This window comes from Medicago sativa, chromosome 6 (assembly GCF_051527215.1).
Source record: "Medicago sativa cultivar Bolivia chromosome 6, Bolivia_mono, whole genome shotgun sequence".
Classification (NCBI taxonomy): Eukaryota; Viridiplantae; Streptophyta; class Magnoliopsida; order Fabales; family Fabaceae; genus Medicago; species Medicago sativa.
The window spans coordinates 8,629,746-8,656,098 of NC_140754.1; the positions used below are offsets into that span (position 1 = coordinate 8,629,746).

At 34.7% G+C, this 26,353-nt stretch overlaps 2 protein-coding genes across 2 annotated transcripts; both read left to right on the plus strand.

The window, feature by feature from the left end:
• Window positions 1-439: 439 nt before the first annotated feature.
• LOC146912555 (7-deoxyloganetin glucosyltransferase-like) lies at window positions 440-2,396 on the plus strand. Its single transcript, XM_085722125.1, has 2 exons — window positions 440-1,012; window positions 1,258-2,396. Exons 1-2 carry the CDS (start codon window positions 490-492, stop codon window positions 2,190-2,192), a joined length of 1,458 nt encoding a protein of 485 aa, XP_085578251.1. The 5' UTR covers window positions 440-489; the 3' UTR covers window positions 2,193-2,396.
• Window positions 2,397-11,909: 9,513 nt separating this feature from the next.
• Window positions 11,910-14,523, plus strand: LOC146912556 (uncharacterized). The gene has a single exon (XM_085722126.1). The coding sequence runs from the start codon at window positions 12,358-12,360 to the stop codon at window positions 14,197-14,199; it is 1,842 nt and encodes a 613-aa protein (XP_085578252.1). The 5' UTR covers window positions 11,910-12,357; the 3' UTR covers window positions 14,200-14,523.
• Window positions 14,524-26,353: the final 11,830 nt, after the last annotated feature.

The window sequence follows — 26,353 nt, forward strand, 5'->3', positions numbered from 1 at the left end:
CATTATGATTTGGCCTGATAGTAATTTGATTTCCATCCTTTTAAGAATGATGTTATTATATTTTATTTTAAACCCACTTAGGTATTATGGTGATATTGACTTGGAATCTGTGTGTGCTTCTCCACAAAATTTCAGGTTCGATTCTTTCCCAGACTAATTAGGGTGAGCTAATTTAGCTTTTTCAAAAATCCCAGACTAATTAGGGTGAGCTAATTTAGCTTTTTCAAAAAAAAAAAAAAATGGTTTCTATGTCATTCTATTTTCAGTTATTAAAATAATAAAAAGTAAATAAGTGTGAATTAGACAATATTTAGTAAAAAAAATATAATGTATTAGACAATAATTTGAATGACTCAAAAGGGAAACGTGTTTTTTTTTTCTTTCCATTTTTAAGATTTTTTTACGTTATATAATAGGTACAAGTAACATTACTTATTCCATGTTATAGTGGCCTCATACACCCTTCAACATTGGTAAGAAAAATCAGATATGAGTAATTTTGCAAAGCCAAAGCCACATGCTGTGTTGATTCCATATCCAGCTCAAGGTCATATCATTGCATTGTTCAAACTAGCAAAGCTTCTTCACCTTAGAGGCTTTCACATAACCTTTGTCAACACCGAATACAATCACAAACGTTTGCGTAAATCAAGAGATCCTAATTCTCTTGATGGTTTCAGTGACTTTAACTTTGAGACCATACCAGATGGTCTAACTCCAATGGAAGGTAATGGTGATGTTACTCAAGACATATACCCTCTTGTGCAATCAATCATGACGAACTTCCTTCAGCCCTTTGATGAACTTCTTACTAGACTTCATCAATCTGCCAATGGTGGTCTTATTCCACCAATTACTTGCTTGGTTTCTGATTGTTACATGCCTTTTACCATAGAAGCTGCGGAAGAACATGCACTCCCAATCCTTTTCTTTTCTCCATGCAATGCATCTACCTTCTTGTGTACTTTTCAATATCCTACTCTGATTCGAAAAGGTCTACTACCACTCAAAGGTAGCAATTATGATCCTTTTTTCTTTTTAAGAGAAATGTACATGAATCTATATATGTTATCACGTTTAGGGTTGCATCAGTCGCATTGCGATTATGTGCATCATCAAAATGACAACACAACCACAATTATTATTGGGAACATGATTTAAAATCTTGATGTGTATGTGTGTCTGTGAGTGTGAGTGTGCGCGTCTGTGTGTGTAAAGTTTCAACTATTGACATACTTTTGCAATTGCGATATGCAGATGACAGTTATCTAACAAATGGATATTTGGACAGTAAAGTTGGTGACTGGATTCCAGGTTTGCAAAACTTTCGGTTGAAGGACCTTCCAGATTTTATAAGGATTACAGATCCTAATGATTTGATGGTAAAATTTATTACAGAAGTGGCAGATAGATGTCACAGAGCCTCATCTATTGTTATCAATACTTCATATGAACTTGAGAGTGATGTTATGAATACTCTCTACTCTATGTTCCCTTCTATATACACCATTGGCCCATTTGCTTCTTTTTTAAATCAAAGTCCACAAAATCACCTGGCATCTTTAAATTCCAATCTCTGGAAAGAAGATACTAAATGTCTTGAATGGCTTGAATCAAAAGAACCAGGATCTGTTGTTTATGTAAATTTTGGCAGCATCACTGTTATGTCTCGAGAGAAGCTCTTAGAGTTTGCTTGGGGTTTGGCCAACAGCAAGAACCCTTTTTTGTGGATAATTAGGCCTGATCTTGTCATCGGGGGCTCAGTTGTTTTGTCATCTGATTTTTTTAAAGAAATTTCAGATAGAGGACTAATAGCAAGTTGGTGTCCACAAGATAAAGTGTTGAACCACCCTTCGATTGGTGGATTCTTGACTCATTGCGGATGGAACTCAACCACTGAAAGCATATGTGCTGGAGTGCCAATGTTGTGTTGGCCGTTCTTTGGTGATCAGCCAACAAACTGTAGATTTATTTGCTATGAATGGGAGATTGGACTCGAAATCGATACAAATGTGAAGAGAGATGACGTCGAGAAGTTAGTCAATGTATTAATGGTGGGAGAGAACGGAAAGATGATGAAGCAAAAGGTCCTGGAGTTCAAGAAGAAGGCAGAAGAGGACACAGGACCTGGTGGTTTTTCATACATGAATTTGGACAAAGTTATTAAGGAGGTCATCCTTAAACAATACTAGATTAAAGTCATTTATTCTAGGAATTGTTGTTGTGTCATGTCCTCTTGAATTTGTTTTATTGTAAAAAAATATGATGCATTTAGTGTGAGGTGCTGGTTATATTTAAAATGTAAACCATATAAGTATGACTTATTATGTGATTTTGATTCAATATAAATAATGTTTCATATAATTGTATGAAATTCAGTTACTAGTGTTATTTTTCTTTCATTTGCATATATACAAATGGCATATAATTGTATTTTAAGAATCTGCATAGGGGTACATAACAGTGGCAGAAACATGTAGTACATTTTATGTAGTACATTGACACAAAAGAGGCAAAAATGTACAAGGTTAATCTGTTGGCTTGTATTGTTAATAAAATTTGTAGCAGGCTATGAAATAATGTACTATGCAGTATGAATATTTAGAGGCAAAATGGTTGAGTATGCAAATGTTGAAGGTTTATGTTTCAGTGTTCTTATGATAGAACAAGCGAATCAAGATCCATATTGAGGCCTTATAAAAGCATGGGATAATTGTATCATAGCATTCCATTTCAATCTGATGATTTCTACACATTAACTGTTTCAAATTTTCTAACATCACTTTAAATTTCTATCTGATGATCATTTCAAATATCTAAACATTACTTTCAAATTTCTAATCAATCAACATCTATTATTGCTTGCTTGTCATTTGGTCCAAGGCATTAAAATTCAAAGGAGATGTTAATATCTATTATTAGTAAGACACCAAGTAAAGACAAGAAGAATGGCCTAAAACCTATAGGCTATATATTAGCTGGAAATAGACTGCTAATTAACTAGCAACAGTTCATGTTTGGATTATACCTTGTATAAACTATGATTGCCTACATTAAACTTATTTGGTACTTTATAGATTTACTCTAGGGAAAATAGATTTACTTTATAGATTCTCTCTAAACCATACCATGTGGGACTGAAAATTTTGGAATATGAGAAAAATACTAAAAAAAATAACAATTTCTTTCATACTTCAAAATACTAAAAAAATAACAATTTCTTGTATACTTCAAAAATTCAAAATAAACTGAAAAAAGTTTATTGTTTTAACATCATCCCAACAAAAACAAATCTTTAAAATTATTAAGGGATAGAGAAGTCACTTTTCACCCTAAAACATTTCATAATCAACCACAAATACACAACAAATATAATTGCATATTGAAGATTGAGCATTTTAGAAATTTTGAAAATGTCAAAACAATGTTTTCATGGGTCTGGAAAGTTATGATAAATCAAAATAATGTGAGGAAAAAAGCATCAAATACTCCTCTATGTTCGCCTATTTGTTGTTTGTTGAATCAACACCATGACACTATTAATCACTTGTTTATGGAGTGCGAGTAATCTAAAGCGGTTTGCTCCCTGTCGTCTCTTGGTGTAGTTTTTTACCTTCCAAATGGTCTTTGTTATTGCCTATTTGTATGAAATGCGGACATTAAGAAATAAAAGATCTTTTGATGGTATTATGTTACCAAAAGCAGAAGGAGTGAGTAAGAAAGCGAATAAAGTTGTGTTTTGTTCTAAACCAGAGTTCATCTCACATTCCAATGCAGCGGTCTGTTGTGTGGTGCGTTCCTCCTAGATCTGGTCACCACTATAAGCTGAATGTGGACGCAGTTGTGAAAGACTCGAATGGTATGGTGTTGGCGACAAGCTACTGGTATCATTTGTTGGTCTCGGACTCGGATACTGCAGATGGTCTGGCTTGTTGTTGGGTATGGAATTTGCCAAAGGCATGTTGTTTCAAAATGTTGAGGCAAGTTCAGACGTAGCTAATATGATTGAAGCCCTCACCAATAGCCATATGCAACACTTAGGGCCTGTTTGATTTGCATTTTAAAAACTCTATTTTAGTTTTCAAAAATTTTAAAACTAAAAATCTGTTTGATAAGGATTTTTATGTCACCGGCGTTGAAAAATTGTTTCAGAATTCAGTTTTTAAATAGCTGAAAACGAAAACATCTAAAAGATGTTTTGCTTCTGGATTTTTTGTTTTCAAAAACACACGGAAAATCAAGACTTTTCATTAATGGCACTATTGTAAATATTTGAAACTTTGTCTTCACTATTGTAAAAACCCACCAAACAAGTTTTTTAGTTTTCTCTTTTCAAAAATAGTTTTTAAAAATAGAACTACCAAACAGATTTTTTTTATTTACTTCTAAAAACCAGTTTTCAAAAACAAATTTATAAAATAGTTTTAAAAAACTAAAAAGCAAAACTGAACCAAACAGGCCATGTTAGAAGAGAAGAAAATCAAGCAGCTCACTACTAAATTTGAAATTTCTAGTTCATCTGATTTTTTGGATTGAAGAAACTTCTGGTTGTATATATGTTTTCGTGGCTTTTGATTTATTGCTGAACCTCTAGTTTTATTATTCAACTATCAATGACGTGGTGTTTTTATGGAGTTTATGCTTTTTACCATGCATTGATGAGAGGCTCTTGTGTTAACTCTATCATAAGCAAATAATTGCAGAAAAAGGACAATATATTCAGATGAATCAAAAGCTATTGGAGGTATAAACAAAATGCATAATGACAGTTAAAATTCAATCACATACAATACAATGTTATTAGTTGTTGATCACGGAAAAAAAAAGAATAAGATAAAACTCTTCAATTCTTCATATCTAACAAATGGATATCTGGATGTGTTCCTGGATTGAAGCTTATTAACATGGATGTTGCAAGTAGCGGAAACAGCTTGTGCAAAGGTCTTTGAAACAGAAGGTGAATTTTCCGGCGCCACCGTCGCCGGCGGTGCCAGAAAGGTCCCTGGACAGTACATCTTGAAATTGCACTGACCACAACACCGAAACTGCAAACGGAAAGCAAAACAGACGGAGGAAGAAGTTTACCAGAGAACATGGAACTCGCCGGAAGACGCAACCACCACGCAAAACCGATAGCCAAGACTTGGAGAAGATAAGCATCCGCAAGGAACCTGTTAGAGAATAAGGAAGATGATAGTAGTATAGCTAGAGACATAGCTTGCATTGCAAGTAATAACACTAAAGTTGATAATAGCTTGATAAGCAAGTTACTTTAGCATGTACATAGGAGATTTGTATACCTATAAATACTACTTGTATCTGTTATTACACTTAAGAGAAATGAATTCCAGTTTTCATATTTTCCATAACATGGTATCTAGAGCCTTTCTTTCTCTCTCATATCCATGAAGAAAGTTTGTTACAAAGTTAGTTACAACAACTTTCTTCATCTTCTTCTTCGATCCGCCTTGGATTCTTCATGAATCTTCCTTGATTTTCTTCAGATTCTTCGTTTTTCTTCTTGATTCCTTGTTGATTCGCCCTTGAATCAACTCGTTTGCACTTTATCTCGTCTCGTCTTGTTGCTCTCTTTGCCATGCCTCGTAACAATAATCAAACTGATACTGAATCTGTTTTCTATGTACATCCAAGTGAGGGACCGAATTCTGTTATCGTTACACCGCTCTTGGATGGATCCAATTACCTCGCATGGAGTCGTTCCATGATTCGAGCTTTTGGCGCGAAGAACAAATTGAAGTTTGCTGATGGTTCTATGGAAGTTCCTGATGAGGATGATTTGAATCGCAGTGCCTGGGAACACTGCAATCATCTTATTCAATCATGGATTATCAACTCTGTTTCGCCTCAAATTGCTCAAACCTTGGTTTTTCATGAAACCGCCATTGATGCTTGGCTTTACCTCAAAGAACGCTTCTCTAAAGCTGATAGAATACGCATAGCTACTCTTCGTTCAACAATCAACAACTTGAAGCAAGGATCTAAGTCTGTATTAGAGTATTTCACTGAAATGCGTGCTCTATGGGAAGAATTGAACTCTCACAGACCTATGCCACATTGCACTTGTCCACATCCTTGTCGTTGTGCTGCTATGAGAGAAACACGTAATTTCAGACTTGAAGATCAAGTCATTCAGTTTCTTACTGGACTTAATGATCAATTTGCTGTTGTTAAGACTCAAGTCTTGATGATGGATCCTCTTCCATCAATTAACAAGGTGTATTCTTTAGTGGTTCAGGAAGAAAGCAATAATCACTCTATAGCTTCTTCTGTAACTGAATCTATCTCCTTGGTTAATGATTTTGATTCACGCAACAAGTCTCAAGGGAGGGGTAAAGGTATCTCTAATGGTTCAAAACCTCCCAGACATTGCAGTTTTTGTGGAAGAAGTAATCACACAGTTGATTACTGCTATGCCAAGCATGGATATCCTCCCAATTTTCAGAAGCCAGCACCTTCTGTTAATGCTTCATGTAGCAATGAAAATATTGAAGCACCACCAGGAAATAGTAATGATGCAAATTCATCCAATGCTGGTATTTCTCAGGAGAAGTATGATCAGCTTCTTAGCCTGCTTCAACAAGTAAACTTGCTTCCTTCATCATCTGTTTCTCCTTCTAGTGCCAATAATGTCATTTCCACCTCTGTGTCTGGTATATCCTCTATATTCTCTTGTTCCATAACTTCAAAGTCTGATATATGGCTCTTAGATTCAGGAGCCAATGAACACATTGTTTCCTCCACACACTGGTTCACTTCATATCACAAAATCTTGCCTAAACCTGTGAATTTGCCTAATGGTACATCTGTGTTAGTTGAACATGCTGGTACCATTCATTTTTCACCTCAATTTTATCTTGATAATGTCTTGTTTTCTCCTTTGTTCAATTTAAACTTGATTTCCATCTCTAAAGTTTGTGAGTCCCTGAATTGCTATGCCAACTTTCATGACAAGAAATGTTTCTTACAGGATCTTCAATCCCATAAGATAATTGGTTTGGGTAATCAATTTGAAGGTCTCTATAGATTAGACATAGGTTTTTTTGATTCCTTTTTAACCAATAAAGTCACTGTTAATAATGTTGATGTCAATCTTACCATTCCTTCTTCTGCCTTATAGCACTTCAAATTAGGTCATGTTTCAAATAAGAGGCTCTCTTATATGTCTCAACTATATCCTAGTCTTACATTTGATTCTCATGCAACTTGTGATATATGTCAATTTGCCAAACAAAGAAAACTGCCTTTTCCCTCAAGTTTATCTGCTGCAACTAGTAAATTTCAGCTTCTGCACTTTGATATTTGGGGACCCTTGTCCACCACTTCTGTTAATAACCATAGATATTTTCTCACCATTCTAGATGATTACAGTAGGTTTGTTTGGATTGTCCTTTTAAAATCCAAGTCTGAAGTCTCTCAACATGTCAAAAATTTCATTTGTCTCATTGAAAACCAGTTTCAAATCACCCCTAAAACCATAAGAACTGACAATGGACCTGAATTTTTGCTCTCTTCCTTTTATGCTTCCAAAGGTATTTTACATCATAGGTCATATGTTGAAACACCACAACAAAATGGTAGGGTTGAGAGAAAACATCAACACATCCTTAATGTAGGAAGAGCCTTACTTTACCAATCCAAACTTCCTTCATGTTACTGGTCATATGCTCTCCTACATGCCACTTTCATCATTAAAGAGTCCCTTCTCCTAACCTACACAATAAATCTTCATAGCAATTACTTCACAACAAGTTACCTGATCTTGAATCCTTCAAAGTTTTTGGTTCTCTATGTTATTCTACCACTCTTCAAGCACACAGAACCAAACTGTCCCCAAGAGCTAGAAAATCCATATTTTTAGGTTACTCAGTTGGATTCAAAGGATCAACTCTTTTAGATCTCAACTCTAGAGAAATATATGTTTCTAGAAATGTTGTTTATCATGAGCATATTTTACCATATCCTTCCAATCCCTCTTCCATTACCACTACTTGGGACTATTTTTCCTCAGATTCTTGCACCACAAGTAACCCACCTGTTCATACTTCACCTTCCATTCCTACCACCTTCATTGACCCTGAACCTTCCCATGATGAACCATCATCTCCTACACCCCCTCCTATTATCAGACACTCCTCTAGAATATCAAATCCTCCATCTCATCTGCAAGACTATGTCTGCAGTAATGTCTCTTCTGCTTTGTCTGTCAAGTATCCCATCTCTGAGTCAGTCTCTTATAACAGTTTGTCTCCATCTCAGTGTGCCTTTACTTTGTCTATTGACTCTCATTCTGAACCAACTACATATGATGAAGCAAGCAAGCACATTTGTTGGCAACAGGCTATGCAAGCTGAACTGAAAGCTCTTGAAAATACTGGTACTTGGAAACTGGTGGATTTACCACCTGATGTCAAACCTATAGGGTGCAGGTGGATATACAAAATTAAGCATCATGCAGATGGCACCATTGAAAGGTACAAAGCAAGACTGGTTGCTAAAGGATATAACCAGATTGAAGGGCTTGATTACTTTGACACCTATTCACCAGTTGCAAAGCTTACTACAGTGAGAACTGTTATTGCCCTAGCATCCATCAATAATTGGCATATTCATCAATTAGATGTAAACAATGCTTTCCTTCATGGTGATTTACAGGAAGATGTTTACATGATTGTACCTCCAGGTGTCACAACTTCTAAACCAAACCAAGTTTGCAAGCTCATGAAGTCTCTTTATGGGCTTAAATAGGCAAGCAGAAAGTGGTATGAAAAACTTACCTCTCTTCTTGTTCAACATCAATACACTCAATCAAACTCTGATCACTCATTGTTTATCAAACAAACTGCCAGTTCCTTCACTGTGCTCTTAGTGTATGTTGATGATGTGATTATAGCTGGTACTTCTCTGCATGAGTTTCAATACATCAAGAAAATTTTACATGCAGCATTCAAAATCAATGATTTAGGCAAGCTAAAGTATTTTCTTGGTTTAGAAGTTGCTCATTCTTCTCAAGGCATCTCATTATGTCAGAGAAAATATTGTTTGGACCTTCTTTCTGATACTGGTTATTTGGGATCCAAACCTGTTTCAACTCCTTCTGAACCATCATGCAAAGTTCATCAAGATTCCAGTCCTCTTTATCATGATGTTCCCTTATTCAGAAGATTGATAGGGAGATTGATCTATCTCACCAATACCAGACCAGATATCACTTTTGCCACTCAGCAGCTCAGCCAGTTCCTTTCTTCACCTACTGAGAAGCACTTTCAAGCAGCAACTAGAGTGTTAAGATACTTGAAGAAATGCCCTGGTCAAGGTCTCTTCTTTCCTAGAGATTCTTCCTTGATGCTTTCAGGCTTCTCAGATGCTGATTGGGCAGGGTGCCTAGACTCTAGAAGATCAATCTCTGGCCAATGCTTTTATCTTGGAAAATCTCTAATTTCATGGAGAACCAAGAAACAATTGACTGTTTCCAGGTCCTCTTCTGAAGCAGAGTATAGAGCATTGGGAGCTGCTACCTGTGAGCTTCAATGGATCCTTTACTTGCTCAAAGATTTGCATGTGTCTCTCATCAAGCCTCCTGTCCTCTATTGTGACAATCAAAGCGTCATTCATATAGCTGCCAACCCTGTGTTTCATGAGAGGACAAAACATTTTGAGATTGACTGTCATTTGGTTAGAGAGAAGATGCAAGTTGGTATCATGAAGCTTCTGCCAGTCTCTTCTAAGGAACAACTTGCAGATTTCTTCACAAAACCTCTACTTCCTCAACCATTTCATACATTACTGTCCAAGCTGGAAATGCTTGACATATACCATGTCCCAGCTTGTGGGGGACTGTTAGAGAATAAGGAAGATGATAGTAGTATATCTAGAGACATAGCTTGCATTGCAAGTAATAACACTAAAGTTGATAATAGCTTGATAAGCAGGTTACTTTAGCATGTACATAGGATATTTGTATACCTATAAATACTACTTGTATCTGTTATTACACTTAAGAGAAATGAATTTCAGTTTTCATATTTTCCATAACAGAACCAGTGAAGACGAGGAAGAATCCAAGGATCACCGATCAAAATCAGAGAGAAACCGTCGACGGAGCTACGGGATCAAACTGGAACAATCGTGAAAACCATGGATAGATCTTGATTGAGGAGGAAAAAACGATCAAAAACGCAACAAAAATAGAGAAGAATGAAGCAAAATTGAGGTAAAGCGCCACCGGAGAAGTTAGTTACGGTGGCCGGAGAGATACTTCCGAGGAGAGAGAACGAAGCACCATTTGTATTCTTTTTCTACCAAAACTCTTAAAAAGGGGATACACTTTACTTTGTTCCCAAATGACATTACACATAGCCTCAATTATAATAGACTAAGTTCAGACCATTGTACACACTACAAAAGGTTTGATGATAATGATTTTATCATTTTTCTGTTATATTTGGACAACATGTTGGTGGTAGCTCCCAACAAATCCAAGACTTAAAGGTACAATTGACTAAGGAGTTCAATATAAAAGACTCAAGACCATCAAACAAGATTTTAAGGATGCAAATTTATCGAGATAGAAAAGACTGGAAGATTTGGCTTTCTCAAAAGGATTATTTAAAGAAAGCCTTGCGGTGCTTCAACATGCAAAAGTGAAAGCCAATTTCTACCCCACTTCCTGTGAATCTTAGGGGGGTGTATTGGATTAGGATTTTGAAGGACAATTTTTGCTTAAAAAAGTCTCAAAGATTTTAAAAGATTTTCTAGGATTTTAATGACTTTCATGATTTTAAAAGACAATCAGGATTTTCAATTTGGATTTCAATGGATTTACATCATAAGATTTTAAAGAATTTTAAAGGATTTTATGGATTTATAAGATTTCAAAAGATTTTATGAATTTTAAGTACTCATTGAAAAGAAATGATTACAACACACTCTCTATCATAATATTTTGAATACATGCTCTTATTTTTTTATTTAGAGAGAGGGGGAAGAGAGGAAGGAGAGAAGGGAGAAAATAGAGGAGATAGAGAGAGAGAGAGAGAGGAGAAAAGAGAGGAGAGAGAGAAGGGAGGAGAGAGAGAGAGAGAGAGAGAGAGGGAGAGAGACGAAGAGAGAAGGGAGAGAGAGAGGAGGGAGAAAAAAGAGGAGAGAGGGAAGGGAGAAGAGAGAAGGAAGAAGGGATAAGAAAGAGATAGTAAAAACTTTTAAAGAAAAACAATCCCAAGAAATCTTATGTCTTCATGAAAGACTTTTTTTTGTTAAAATTTCACTAGACAATCTCACAAAATCCATCAAAATCTAATTTATTAAACAATCCTTTGAAATTTGAATGATTTTGAATACCATGAGACTTTTTTTAAGTGATGAAAAGTCTTGATTGAATACCTCAAGACTTTTTTAAAATGACAAAGAATCTTGATTGAATACCACAAGACTTTTTTAAAATTGCAAAGAGTCTTGATTGATTACCACAAGACTTTTTCATAATTAAAAAGTCTTTTAAAATCCCTTAGAATCTTAATCCAATACATCCCCCTTAAGTTATCCACATGTATGAGTCATAGCAATGAAGCGGAGATAACATAAAATTGTAAATATTAATGAAAAGTTTATGATAATTAACTTACAGAAAAGCCCTTCGAAGCTTGTAGATATTCATGAAAAGTTAAACTAGAGTTGTTGGAAAAATCCCATAACCTTTTTTAAATAAAAAAAGTTTATTCTAATGTAAAAAAATTTCAAACATAAAAACAGATATAGAGACAAATCTCTTGCAATTCAAAATTCTGCAAGAAATTTGCCTCCACTAACTTGTCTACAAGCACATAGTGCACATTAGTATATCAAGATTCAAAAGGTCTATAGAGCATCCTATGTGGGACTTCATATGATAGAACCCTGAGTTCCTGTACATGTGTTGGCCCAATTGTTGGGCCCAATCCACACAAGCACAACCTCTAGAAGCCTGAAGAAGCTGTGGGAATACAAATGGTTATAATAATTAATGGAATTTAGGCAGAATTGCAGTTATTGAAGAGAGGGAAGCCTAGAGGGTCAGTCATTAAGAAGAGAATTTCAGTTATAAAAGAGGGGAGAGTCTAGAGGTGAGGCATTCAGAAAGTTTGTTAAGAGTTGTTTAGGAGAGAAGTTCTCTCTGGTCTAGGAGCTTAGCTCTGGTAGGAGTTCTCAGAACTCTGGTTTATCTTTTCAACTTTCTGTTTTAATCTTTGTAAGAGCTTTGAGCTCATCACTTTCCAGTTAAATAAATACAGTTTTGCTTTCAAATTTCGGGGTTCTATCATTGGTCCGACCTACCGGATATTCGAGAGCTAGTGATACCGAATGCCACCAAAAATGTCTGAAAGAGTTGATGCTTTAGAGGAGAGAATTTCTGCGTTGGAAGGATCTGTGCAGAACATGTTCGATGAATTTCGTCAAACCATTTTGGCGGAATTTGCGAAGCTGATGAATCGACCTACGCCAGAGACGCCTGAAGCATCTTCAGTGAAGGATTCAGCGGATGAATTCAAGATGGCGGTGAAGAAGGTCGAACTGCCGGCGTTCAACAGAGACGATTCAGTGGGATGGATCACACGTGCAGAAATATACTTTGAAGTACAAGGTACGACGGAGGAAGTGAAGGTCCGTTTGGCAAAACTGAGTATGGAGGGAACCACCATCCATTGGTTCAATCTCTTACGCGAGACAGAGGACAACCTCACATGGTTGAAATTGAAGCAAGCTTTGATTGATAGATATGGAGGGAGGAGTAGTGACAATCTATTTGAGGAATTGAAGGATCTCAAACAAACAGGAGATGTGGAGGATTACATCTCAGAATTTGAGTATGTTTCTTCTCAAGTCAATCGTCTCCCTGAAGAACAATATCTAGGGTATTTTTTGGGCGGCCTCAAACCTGAGATTCGATTGAAGGTGAGAACCTTCAATCCCATGACACGGCTTCAGGCGATGAGGGTGGCGCGTGATATTGAGACAGAATTGCGAGGATCTCTGATTCCTCGGAGCGGTGGAAGAAACTGGGTTCGTGATGGAAAAGGGAACGGGTCAACTGACTTTGGATCCGGGTCAAATAAAAAAGGGGGGAACGGGTCAAATTTTGATCCTGGTCCAAATCGTAATGGATTGACAATTAGGTCCACTGAATCATCCCAAAACAAAGGTAATCAACCTGATTCAAACTCAAATCAAACTGTGACCCCAAATGCAAATCTGTCAAGGCACACCGGAGACGATGGACGAAGGGGGAACGGTGACCGCAATAGAGGAATCAAACACCTTCCATATTCTGAGTTAATGGATCGCAAAGCACGAGGGTTGTGTTTCCGTTGTGGAGAACGCTACAATCCTCTGCATCAGTGCGCAGAAAAACAGTTCCGGTTGGTAATTTTGAGCGATGACGAAACGGTGAATGACGCAGGGGAGGTCATAGCCATTGAATTGCAGGAAGGTGATGAAGTACCAGCCTTGGAATACAATTCTATGGCACTGTGTGGGCTAAAAGACAGAAGTAGAATCCAGAGCTCTTTCTCTAAACTTTTATACCTTGAAGGTACGGTGAAAGGAAAGTCGGTGACGGTCCTTATTGACACCGGAGCCAGTCATAATCTCATATCGCTTCAAATGGTATCAAATCTGCAAATTCCGATAGACACTAGTAAGGCAGCAAGTGTGAAATTCGGGAATGGAGGTCGTGTTGCTGTTGTGGGGAAGGGTGAGGGTTTGCAAATTCAATTTGGAAAATTTTCTACCATGGTTGAAGCCTATGTCTTGGAGTTAGAAGACATTGATATTGTGTTGGGAGTGACTTGGTTGCAGAGGTTTGGCAAAGTAAACTTTGATTGGAAGGAGAGGGAAATTAGTTTCAATTGGGAAGGAAAAAGGGTGAAGTTGCAGGGCCATCTTTTTAGTGATAAGAAAATTATAAGGGAAAAACAACTTAACATGGCAATTGTGGACACTTTACAGTCAGGAAAAGTCACGAGGTGGGAAGGAAACAGAGAAATTATAACTTGGGAACTTGGAATTTTGAAGAAAAATCAAGGTCTTAATGCTAGCCTTGAGGACAAGGCAAGGTTTGAAGGAGGAGGTATTGATAGAACCCTGAGTTCCTGTACATGTGTTGGCCCAATTGTTGGGCCCAATCCACACAAGCACAACCTCTAGAAGCCTGAAGAAGCTGTGGGAATACAAATGGTTATAATAATTAATGGAATTTAGGCAGAATTGCAGTTATTGAAGAGAGGGAAGCCTAGAGGGTCAGTCATTAAGAAGAGAATTTCAGTTATAAAAGAGGGGAGAGTCTAGAGGTGAGGCATTCAGAAAGTTTGTTAAGAGTTGTTTAGGAGAGAAGTTCTCTCTGGTCTAGGAGCTTAGCTCTGGTAGGAGTTCTCAGAACTCTGGTTTATCTTTTCAACTTTCTGTTTTAATCTTTGTAAGAGCTTTGAGCTCATCACTTTCCAGTTAAATAAATACAGTTTTGCTTTCAAATTTCGGGGTTCTATCATCATACCTTAAATATAAAAATACTAAAATAACTTAATATCCTTCACATATTTTAAAAGTTCAAAAGAAATTGATTTTTTTTGTCTAGTTTGACATCATGCCAACAAAACAAATCTTCCCATTTATTAATAGTTAAAGAAGTCACTTTTTGCCCAAAACAATCTTAGGCAACCAACTCCGAACTTCCAGCTTCTTAACCCTTAACTCAAATCAGTTGAGCTACCCAATCCTCAGGCAGATTTGAAACAAAATTCCAATATGTTATAGTCGTCACCACTATAATATAGATGCATGCTTTAAATAATTGTGAGTGTTTCTTTTTTCTGTTGGAGTGAAACCATAGTGTCTTTTATAAGTGATTAATATTAATACATTGAACATTATTGGTGACATCAAATGAGTGATCTCAGGAGTACTTCTTTCTGCACTATGTAACATAAACAATTGCTTATCTCCTCCATACTTGATTATGACAATTGATCACATCTTTAGTTTTATTTTTTGACCCGCAAATGTTGCATGTTTAAGCTTGGTGAACTTTTACCCAAATTGGCATTGGGGAGAATCGAACCCGAGACCTTGAGGAGGTTCATAATGTTGTTGGTCTGAGAAGAGAATAGTCTGTGAAACTCCCTTTTCCCAGCTCCCCTTCCTAAAGTAGAACAAATAGAAGACCTGAAGAAAATTGGCCTTCGGGGAGTAACACTACCTTTAGCAGATGCATGCAACCGCTGGAAAAACATTTTCAATTCTAACAGAAAACCCCGACAATTTTCCAGGATTGAATGACACTCCCTAGACGGTTGTGTAAAGGAAAGCCTTCTTGTCATATGTGAAGCCGGAACATTTTGGTGTGAATTTAGGCTCAAAATCTATGTTTGTTATTTTTTGATATATCATTTTTGGAATAATCTTAGGTCTTTTAGGAAGCAGCAGTTTTGGAAGATGACTTTTTTTTTAAAATATCCTTCAATGTTTAACAAAATTTGTTCTGGCGAGCAAGATTGTTAGTGACACGAAAGAGAAGGTATTTTATGTGTCATATAGAACACCCTAAGCCAAAAATGTACAGCTTTATAATTCACAGATACAACCAACCTGATAAAATGGGTACTACCAGAGTCTAGAGCTGTTATTATGATGATACTAATGTTAATTATTTAATCATGTTTTTACATCAATTAGTAGAAATAACCAATGGAAGAAAAACTATGATGACTAATGATCACACCTCCATTTTTCAGTGTTTTCAACTCGTCAGCTAGCTTGAATAACATAATTTAAAAGTAAAGTTTTTTAGGTCTTTGACAATTAATTTTATCTTTTTTGGTCAAGTAAGCCTAGTGGCTAAAAATTTACCTCCTAAATGATACTACTTTTTTTTTGTTACGAAAGGATTCTATAATCAGGACTTCTTCATGAACGAAAACTTCATCATCAATGATCAGTACAAATATGTTAGTTACATTTTTTTTTTGTGTGTTTGTGGTTGATTATGTTAAACCACAATCCTTTTGAACAAAAGGATTGTTTTGGGGTGAAAAATGACTTCTCTAACTCTTAATAATTGTGAATATTTGTTTTGTTGACATTATGTTAAACCAGTTTTTTTCTTCGAAAGAGATTACTGTCTTTCTTGGTGTTTTCTTAAATTTTAAAAATTAAGAAGTCCCGTATAGAATAGTGTATAGGGTCTTTGAGTTTTTATATACAAATGTGTAATATTAGATTGTATACAAGCATAAAAGAGGAAACTTATCAATTTGGTGAAATCCTAGATTGAATTAAATTTAAATTTAAAATTTGAAATTCAATCTGTGTGCTCACCAATGGAAAAATTAATCTTTATTGTTTGTTTTTTGATTTTTTGTTGTTGTTAATCTTATGGTATCTTTGTTTCTGTTTTGAGTTTTTATTGGTTGTTAATTAAAATTAAAATTAAAATATGAAATTCAATCCTTCATTTCACCCATGGAGAGATTAATCTTTATTTAATTTATTTTTTTTTTAGTTTTTTTTGTTGTTAATCCTCTGGTATCTTTATTTTTTGGTTTTTGGTTGTTAATCCAATGGTATCTTTATTTTTTGTTTTTACAAGGGATTTTTGGTTGTTAATTATATTTTTTTTTTATCAAAAGTAAAAACTAAAGCTGAAGAAAAAGACTAAAAAAAATTAGAAACGGGGGAACTGAGTTCTCATAGTATCAGCTAGACAAAATCTCGATAGAGGAGAAGGATAAGTAGGGATAGTCCTAAGCTAATGAGTAAGTGAGGTGCCTTGTTTAACAAACCAATATGCACAAGTTCCCTTGATGCAAGGTATGAACAAAACTAACATTTCAATATCAATCAAAGGAGCATAAGCATGAGCAGGTAGGACCTCGTCCTTGATAAAAGTCAAAGTTGTTAATTTGAGAGTCCAACTCACAAACGATATCCCTAATACCAAGATCCTAAGTGATTTGTAACCAATGAAAAATAGCACAAAGCTCCTCATTAATATTAGTAGGGAAATGTTATATATGAGTGACACTGGGGCACTCTTAATGTACCCAAAGTGGTAAGATTTTATGAAAGTTTGTGCATTTATTGTATTGGAAATTGAAGTCTTCAATTTTCTTAAGGAATAATTTCTTTATTAGGAATGATTAAAGAGTGCTCTGAGACACTCGTTAACAAAACCCATATTAGTAGTATGACTACAACTTCCAGCAAAACCAATATTGATCCAACCACCCATAGAATTCCTCAGGAGATCCCCAAATCTTGATCTACCAAGGTTACCAATCAAACTACCAACCTAGAGTAGGGATAGGAGAAGGACCACTAAAAATTTTCTTGGTGCTGTTATAAAGAGAGTAAATTTGTCACATGGCACTTGTGTACCATGGTGGTTTCTAATGTTATATAACATTGGCAAATAAGGATGTGCCACGTGGCACACTCTTTTAAAAAATAAAAAAAAATTAAATAAAGCAACACATGAGAGAGAGAAGAAAGAACGCTTAACCCTTTTCTTCTTCTTCCTTTCACTTCAAAACAAAACTCACCCACTACATTCATCAATTTTTCTGAGATTTTTTCTCAACAGATTTTTTCAGTTTCTTTCATTATAGCAGATTAATAACAATTCTCTGCAGATTTTTTCCCCTATTGCAAATTTTTCACTAACTAATAACAACAATTTCATTATAACAATTTTTTCATTAGTTTGTCACAATTCAAAGAATCCAAATCAACCTAATTCTCAAGAGATAAGTGAAAGAGGAAGAATATTTGTTGTTGTTAATAGTACTGATCTCTACAATAACAATCTTCAATGAATCCCAAAATTCATTCCAAATTGTGAAGGCAAGAGGAAGAATTGACGTTGGCCTATGGCATAACCGTGGTTGACGGTGGAGAGAAGGACGGCGGTGGAGAGAGGTGGAGAGAAGTTGATGGTGGGTGGTGGGTTGGGAAGTGAGGTAGCAAGGAGAAGAGAAGAGGAACATATATGTTCTTTCTCTCTCACGTGTTGTATCATTCTAAATTCTAACTTTATTTGATTTTTTTTATTTTTTAAAAGGGTGTGCCACGTGGCACACCCTTATTTGCCAATGTTATATAACATTAAACACCACTATGGCACACAAGTGGTACCCTGAGCCAGATATGTAGGATTAATGACATATCGTGGCAGGATGGTCATGTAGCGTCGTATGATGGGAGCGTATCAGAAATACATGTATTAAATATGCATTTCTTATTCCTACCTCATACCGCCAATCTAACCCCAGGCGTAACCTTTAGACCTCACTCCAAAATTGGAAAAAAGTACAGGCATGTAGTTAAATACAATTGTGAAACAATAATTATTGCTAGTCTCCCTTAGATCACTTGGTTGTAGGATTCTCTTTTCAACCTTGTGGTCCTTAGTTCGAGACTTGGCAAATGTTCATGTCAACAATCTGCGACTAAGGTATTTCAAAATACCTCTCTTTTTATTAAAATTTTCATCGTTACTTTCAACTTTTAGACAATAACACAGTTCAAATCTGAATAATGCTTCATAAGAAAGGTTTTGGTAGTTTAAGAATCTGCGTAGGGGTAATGCTTCATAAACGTCAAAGTTCTTAATTCAATCCCTATTATGCTTCATAAGAACTTTGATGAATTTCAAATCCCTATAATGCTTCATAAGAATTTTGAATCCCTATTATGCTTCAATTCTCTATTAATGCTTCATAAGAAATTCAATCCCTATTAATGCTTCAATTCTCTATTTATGAAGCATTACCTATAATGCTTCAATTCTAATGAATCCCTATTAATGCGTCAAAGTTCTTATAGTTTAACACAGTTCAAAGTTCTTAATTTGAGAGTCTAACTCATAAACGATATCCCTAAAACCAAAATCCCAAGTGATTTGCAACCCATAAGAAATAGCATGAAGCTCAACATTAATATTAGTATTATGACCACAACTTCTAGCAAAACCAATGATCCAACCAGCCAGGGAATTCCTCAGGAGACCCCAAAATCCTTTGTCTACCAGTGAATTCCTCAGGAGACCACAACTTCATGAAGACTGAAGGCATTCCGGAGTTTGAAGATTGTGGGATTACCTTAAAAGATCAAGGGTGATTGGATGCAAGGAGATTTTTAAGGAAGCGGGAGATGTTCCGTGGTTGAAGAGGTTATGGTGTATACTTGTGGAATTACATAAAATTCCTAGTGTAGTTGGATGCAAGGATCTTCGAGAAGGTGGAGGACATTCTGATGGCTGAAGAGGTTAAGGTGTATACTTGTGGAACTACCTAAAATTCCTGGTGTAGTTGGATGCAAGAATCTTCAAAAAGGCGGAAGGCATTCTAATGGTTGAAGAGGTTGGGTGGAAAATTGTGGAACTACATTGTGTAGTGGGAAGCAAGGGAAAGAGCAGCAATGGTGGTTGATGGTTAAATTGGCATTATCACTAATTTAGAGTCAAGGTGGAGATTGTTGTAGAAGTTACTCAAAATTGGAGTTTCTGGAACTGTCAAAATCGGGGCCCGAATTGGTAAAATCCGTGCCCGGTTTTGAGTGTTGTTTCAGCCTTTCCATTCGACAAAAATCGGGATAATTTTACTATAAATATAGACCTAGTAACAGATGTAAACCGAGAGGTAGAGAGTCTGAAAACAAGGGTTTAGAAGTCAACAAGAAAACTAGGGTTTGTATAGAGTTTGCTCTTGGCAACAAACATTAGGGTTGGGGTTAATTCACCTTGGCAAACACTATTAGGATTGAGTCTCTTGGTCACGGGAAGAGATTGGGACTTTGGGTAGAATTAGACGGGAGACTTATTCTTGTAACCCTTTGATATCTCTTTTGTAAAGTTACTCATCATTGTAGTGGAACAGAGGGCTGCTCTCTCCCTCAGACTAGGTTAGTATTTGACCGAACTGGGTAAACAAATTTCGTGTGTTCTCTCTTTCTTTCTCTTGTTATTTTCTACTTTTGTTTGTGTTTATAATTGTTCTCATGTTGATATTGGTTGTTTAATTACTTTGCTCCACACATCAAGTATTTCATTGGTGTGATTTTTTCAACGAATTCACAACAGAGGTCATCTCAACAAGTAAGCTATCTTCTAGACTGTTGCACTGTCGAACAAAATGGTGCACTTGCAATACAATACTTTTCATTATTTATAAAAATATCAATTTATTAAAAATACTTTTGCACCTTCTAAAGTTTCTGATTACTCGATTTGATATAGGACCAGAGTAACTTAAGTGAGGCTGATATATTCTAGTCTGCTACCATTATAAGAAAAAGCTAATCAAGGTCAAATCTTCATAAACATTTTGACGGCATTAGTCAAGATGTGCTATATAAATTGTAACATACTATTCAAATATGCTTACAGCCTTAAATTTCTACACATTACTTTAAAATCTCCAAAAAAAAAAGATTAAAGTAATTAAAGTGACGTCACATCTAACTTTATGTGCATAGTAAAAATCCATATTTCGTTTGAAAAGTTAAGAAACTCCTATATTTTCCTAATCAATCAATATTTCTACAGTATCTGTGGTTTGAATGGTGACCTTAGTACTTTGAATGTTTAGGTTTTCACCATGTTTCTTCATTTCCTGAGATCTTATAAACTCTTCAATTCTTAGCTTTAGGTTAATATGGATTAGTAGAACTTTTCAATCAAAATAAGTTTATGATAATTAACTTGCAAAAAAGCCCTTCCATGCTTGTAGATATTCATAAAAATCTTCTTAAAAATAAAATGTTCATAAAAAACAAGCATAAAAAACAAGCATGCATACAGAGATTCTCTTATAAAACAAGATTGTATATGAAATCTTCTTCATCCAACTTGTATACTGACATAAAATACACATTGGTATACAAAGCCTCAAAATGTATATAAATCATCCAATGTGGGACTTCATAACTTAAATATAAAATATAAAATATAAAAATACTAAAAGAACTTAACAATCTCTCACATATTCATGCTTTATTTATTGGAATAGAATAAAAATGAGCTTGTGCCTTTTGAGATTACTGATTTGTAATCTAGTAGGGAGACAAGCAATTCTTTGATTCATTTGTTTACTAGTGTTATTTTTTATTCATTTGCATATACAGTTAAAACTCTATAAATTAATAATGTCAGGACCGGAGAAATTTATTAATTTAGAGAGTTATTAATTTATCGATAAATTAATAATTATTAATTTAAAGAGTTTTTAAGTAATTATACTGTACATACCAAACAAAAAGGCAAATTAGTCTATGCCTCTTAGAATTACGTTGCAGCGAACCTTGTGACTCAACGTAAATTAGTAATTACTGTGTTCATATGCATTGGAAATCAATAATGACTTTTGAAGTACAGTAAATGTAAACAAGAGGAACAAATGTGTTCAATGTATTCTTAATATTTTTTTTCAGTTTCTATGAATTATTAATTTATGATTTTCTTGGGCCCGAAAATTATAAAGGGATCTCCCGAAAAATTATTATCTTATTATTTTATCGAGTTTTTCAATTTTTTACATTGGCCCAAGTCGGGACCGGACAAATTTATTATTTTAGAGAGTTTATTAATTTATCGAGTATTAAATTAAAGAGTTTCTACTGTATACAAATGGCATATAATTATTGTATTTGTTGGCTTGAAAACGGAATAGTTAAATTATTCTTAGCAACATTAAAGATTGCAACGCGAGTGTTACTACATATGCAGTTGAAAACTATTGAGACTTTAAACAAACAAGGTTGTTAACTCTCCTTCCACAACATCATTCCTTTATGTTCTGGTATCATAGTGAGTGATTTCATTACTGCAATGATCATATTATGTCACTAAAGTGAGTGACACTTATCTAGTTTAGTTTAACGATAAATAATACTTTTTTGTTTTGTTTTGGTGTACGTATAAGTAATATTTCTAACTTATCTAGTTTGATTTGAGGTTACTTTTCAACATATAGAATTTTAAGTCTTTTACATTCCACAATAACTTTTAAGGCATTTACATTTTATGTCAATTTACTTTGCTGTCTTTTAAATTGAAATCGTCGTATTTTTCAGTCTTTTAAATCTTATTCTAATTTGGAGGTATTTACTCATTATAACTAAGGTTCTTTATTTAAAAAAGAAAACTAATTATAACTAAGGTGTGTTCAGGATCACCGTGAATTTTCCAAAATTATCGTGGTTCACGGTTCACCGTAAAATAATTTTGACAAATTCATCATGATATCAAACATGTACTAATAAATAATTCTTGACACAAGGATACACTTTTTACTCCCAGCTCATAGTAAAATCCAATACTAGACAACACATTCAAAACCTTAATTGGAAAAAGCACAAATCATTAGTTAAATACAATTGTGTAGTGAAACAACCACCAATAGAAGTATAATACTCCTCATGTTATTATGTTTCTATTGTTACTCAATCTTTCAATTTTTATTTATAGATAATAACATAAGTATTTCTGTTTTGAAAGTTTTAATAAACATAGGTGAATCAAAACTTTTTTTTAAGAAAGCAATATGAAAAGTGATGAATTGTAAATCGATTCTCGTAATAGTTTGCTCGATTAGAAAGGACAATTATTTAAAATAAACTCTACAGTCACTCTCATATACTTTAATTAGTTGAAGCAGATGAGAGAAATCATAATTTTCCTTAATTTGTGAAGGATAGTACAGCAAGTATTAATATACAAGCCTATTGTACTACAAATGCTAACTGTAGTACACTAAGATGTACCACATATTGTTGACTTGTACTACAAGTTACTCTATTGAACTTGCTCCTTTGTCTTAGTTTGCTCTTGGTGTAATATCCCCCACAAGTTGGAAGATGGTAGATATCTATCATCCTTAAGTTGAAGGGTTGAAGAAGCAAAGCTTTTGTGAAAGTTCTGCAACTTGCTCGTTAGATGCAATAACTATTATAACAATTATTATCTTTAGTGTAATTGAAAATGTGTGATTGTGCCTGTTACCCCACAATACACCATGCATACTGAACTTTGAACAATCAAAAGTTAGAAAGAATGGCTTAGTGCACAAGGTTCCCTCCAGGTGTGGGGTTTGACGAGGGTAGATGCATGATATATCAAAATAATGGGGGAAAAATGTTTTCACTATATGAGGGTTCAATGTAAATTCTTGCAGAATTTAAGGGACAAGATTGAAAGGATTGGTAGATTATGTAAGGTTTCTAATGCAGATGATGATAATGAATAAACAGTGTGTAACTTGTAAGGCAAGTAATCATGTTTTTCTGTGATGAAGGTGGTTGTAAGGTTTATGTCAATGTTAGATTTTAAAATAACTTCTGTGACAAGACAGCAATATGAATTTTTAACATATTGCTTTTCAAGTCAAAACAAAGGTTAACAAATGTTACTGATTTCTCTGATTTGATCTAGGACCAGAGTAATTTAAGTGAGACTGATAAATTCAAGTTTCTCTTCTACCTTTATAAGAAAGAGTTAATCATGGTCAAATCTTCATAAGCATTTTGAGGGCATTACTCAATCTGCCATATAAATTGTATCATACTATTCAATCTCATGACCATTTCAAAATATGCTTACAGCCTTAAATTCTAAACATTACTTTAAAATTTCCAAGAAAAAAAAAACAAAAAGAAATAAAGAAAGATTAAAGTAATTAATTTGTCACGTCTAACTTTATGTGCGTAGTACAAATCCATATTTCGTTTGAGAAGTTAAGAAACTCTTATATTTCTGTACATATTCTAAGTACTGCATAACATTAAAGTTATAACAGTCACTCTGGTGTTGTAGATGTAGTCAAACTTCGTTATCAATCATGAGTTCTTAATTATGCACCATTATTTATATGTTTTCCTAGCTGGGCTTATTTTCTAATAGATTGAAGTTATAGGAAGGTCTAAGCAATGATCTCTAGCTTGGTTAAAGTATGTTGAGTTTGGACCAACTTTAGGTTGATATAGATTAGCTTTTATCTTATGAGAGCTTTTCAATCAAAATTAGCTTATGCTACTTAACTTACAAATTAGTCCTTCAAGGTTTGTTGATAATTATGAAAAAGTTAAATGAGAGTTGCTAAAAGAGTTGAGATGTATAAGCTAATTTGAACTTATCCAAAATGTTGTTTACATATCATATCCACTTTATAAGATTAAGAAAGTTTATACTAACTTCCGCTTTACTACTGAGCCACTTAATCCTACGTAGAAAGATGTATAAATTAAATATTTTTGGGAAAAAGATTAAAATATGTTTTTTTATAGTCTATAATATTTTATAGGGGATTCTTAAAAAAAAAAAAAATTATAGGGGACATAATGTATAATATTGTTTCTATAGTGTAGTTCCTATTTTAATGTGATTCAACCGTCTTTTTATTTAACAATTTTTTTTGTCAAGTGGCGTAGTGGCTAGAGCTCGCCCAATTTAATTGTGGAGAAGTGGAGTGTCAGGGGTAAAATTTAAACGTAGGGTAAAATTTGAAAGGGAAAAATCGACCCAAAATTCATGTATTTTTTTAATACTAGCGGAAAGGTGGACATTAATATGTTTGTCAATTTGTTTTTCTACTGCGTTTAATTATATATAAAAAAAAAAAGATATCAATATTGACATGTACTATAATCAAATATATTTTTGGAATATAAAATTAAAATAAGCTTCTTATTTGTGGGTGAAAGTTCTTTCCCATAAATACATGGGCAACACGTCTTTATGGACGAATAAGAAACATAATAAACAATCAATTACTTGGTGCGGTATTCAACATGCCATTACAAATTTTGCTGCTGCAGGGTATAGTTTTCGTGTAGGCTCTGGAGACTCATCGATTTGAAATATTGACTGGACACAACTCGGTCCCCTCTTGCACTTGGTCCCATTTGTTAACATTAGTGATTCAGTTATGTGTTTGAAAGATGTGTGGGAGGATGGTAGGTGGAACTTGCAAGGTCTTGCCACTATGATACCAACCGATATTGTCCATTATATTCATCAGCTTCTAGCTCATAATAACTTGGATGTACGACTTCAAGATGCGTGGACTTGGAGGCATGCACATAAATGTGAATATACTTGCTTGAGTGATACTATAGGCTTCTTCAACAAAATAGAGATTGAAATGTGAATTGTAACATGAATTGGCTTTTTCGCCTTAAAGTACCAGCAAAACTCCAATACTTTCTATGGCTTTGTTTTCAAAATGTCCTCTCTATTAATGCTCGTCGACATCATTGCAACATGGTAGCTTCTCCAAGATGCACCTGTTCCTCTTCACCCATAGAGGACATTCTTCACTGTTTACATGATTGCCCGCACTCTAGAGAACTTTGGCTCTGCTTGAATATGGGGAGCTATAATAATTTTTTCTCTGAATTTGATGTCAAGGTTTGGCTTCATGAGATGGCAAAGGGTACTTCCTCTATTTTGTTTGTTACAGGAGTATGGTATTGGTGTTGGAGAAACAAATTTTTTTTTTAGGATCAACATTGGTGTATTCAAGATCTGGTGCGAAAGACCTTTTTGTTACATGATGAATGCATTTCTTACTATCACGATCTTGGTTTGGACCCATACTCATCGCTCCTCTTAGTTAATTGGATCCCTCTTCCGGAAGGTACAGTTAAACTCAATATTGATGGTAGCTTTCTAGAAGATTTTTGTTGTTTAGGTGCTGGTGGTGTTGTTCACAACCACGATGGAAATTGAATAGCTGGTTTTTTTCACTCTAAAGTTGTAGGTGATGCATTATTAGCTGAGTTACGTGCTATCCAGATAAGTCTGGATTTTTGTAGTAAAAAAGCTATGTCAACATTATTTTTTAGAGTGATTGTTTGGAAGCAGTTGACCTGATTATTGATGGTCGTGATCATACCTTGCACACTTATGCTAATGAAATTCTTCATATTAGAGATGTCTTACATGGAAATGAAAATGCAACATTGGTGCATGTTCTTAAGGAACAAAATACGTGTGCAAATTTTATGGCTAAGGAAGGATCACATGCAAGGTACTCTATTCACTGGAACTGCCATCCGCCTGACATGAAATCTCTCATCCTGAGAGATAAACTTGGAACTTAATTTCGCATCTCCCTCTTTTTTTCTTTTTCGTTTTGCTTCGTTACATTGTAACACTACCAAAAACATTTTTTTTTGAAAGATTAATAGGTTCAATTTTATTTTATTTTTAAGGAAAGCTTCAAATATTGGTATGTACCTTCATTCAAAAAAAATATTGTTATTTACCTCTCAAAAAAAAATTGTAAATGTAATGGTGTTTCTATTTCAAGGA

Excerpts from the sequence above, each read along its gene's own strand:
- LOC146912555 (XM_085722125.1), top strand. The coding sequence starts at position 490 with ATGAGTAATTTTGCAAAGCCAAAGCCACATGCTGTGTTGATTCCATAT. Across the intron at positions 1,013-1,257 it reads AGGTCTACTACCACTCAAAG|ATGACAGTTATCTAACAAAT; the intron begins GTAGCAATTATG and ends TGCGATATGCAG.
- LOC146912556 (XM_085722126.1), top strand. The coding sequence starts at position 12,358 with ATGCCACCAAAAATGTCTGAAAGAGTTGATGCTTTAGAGGAGAGAATT.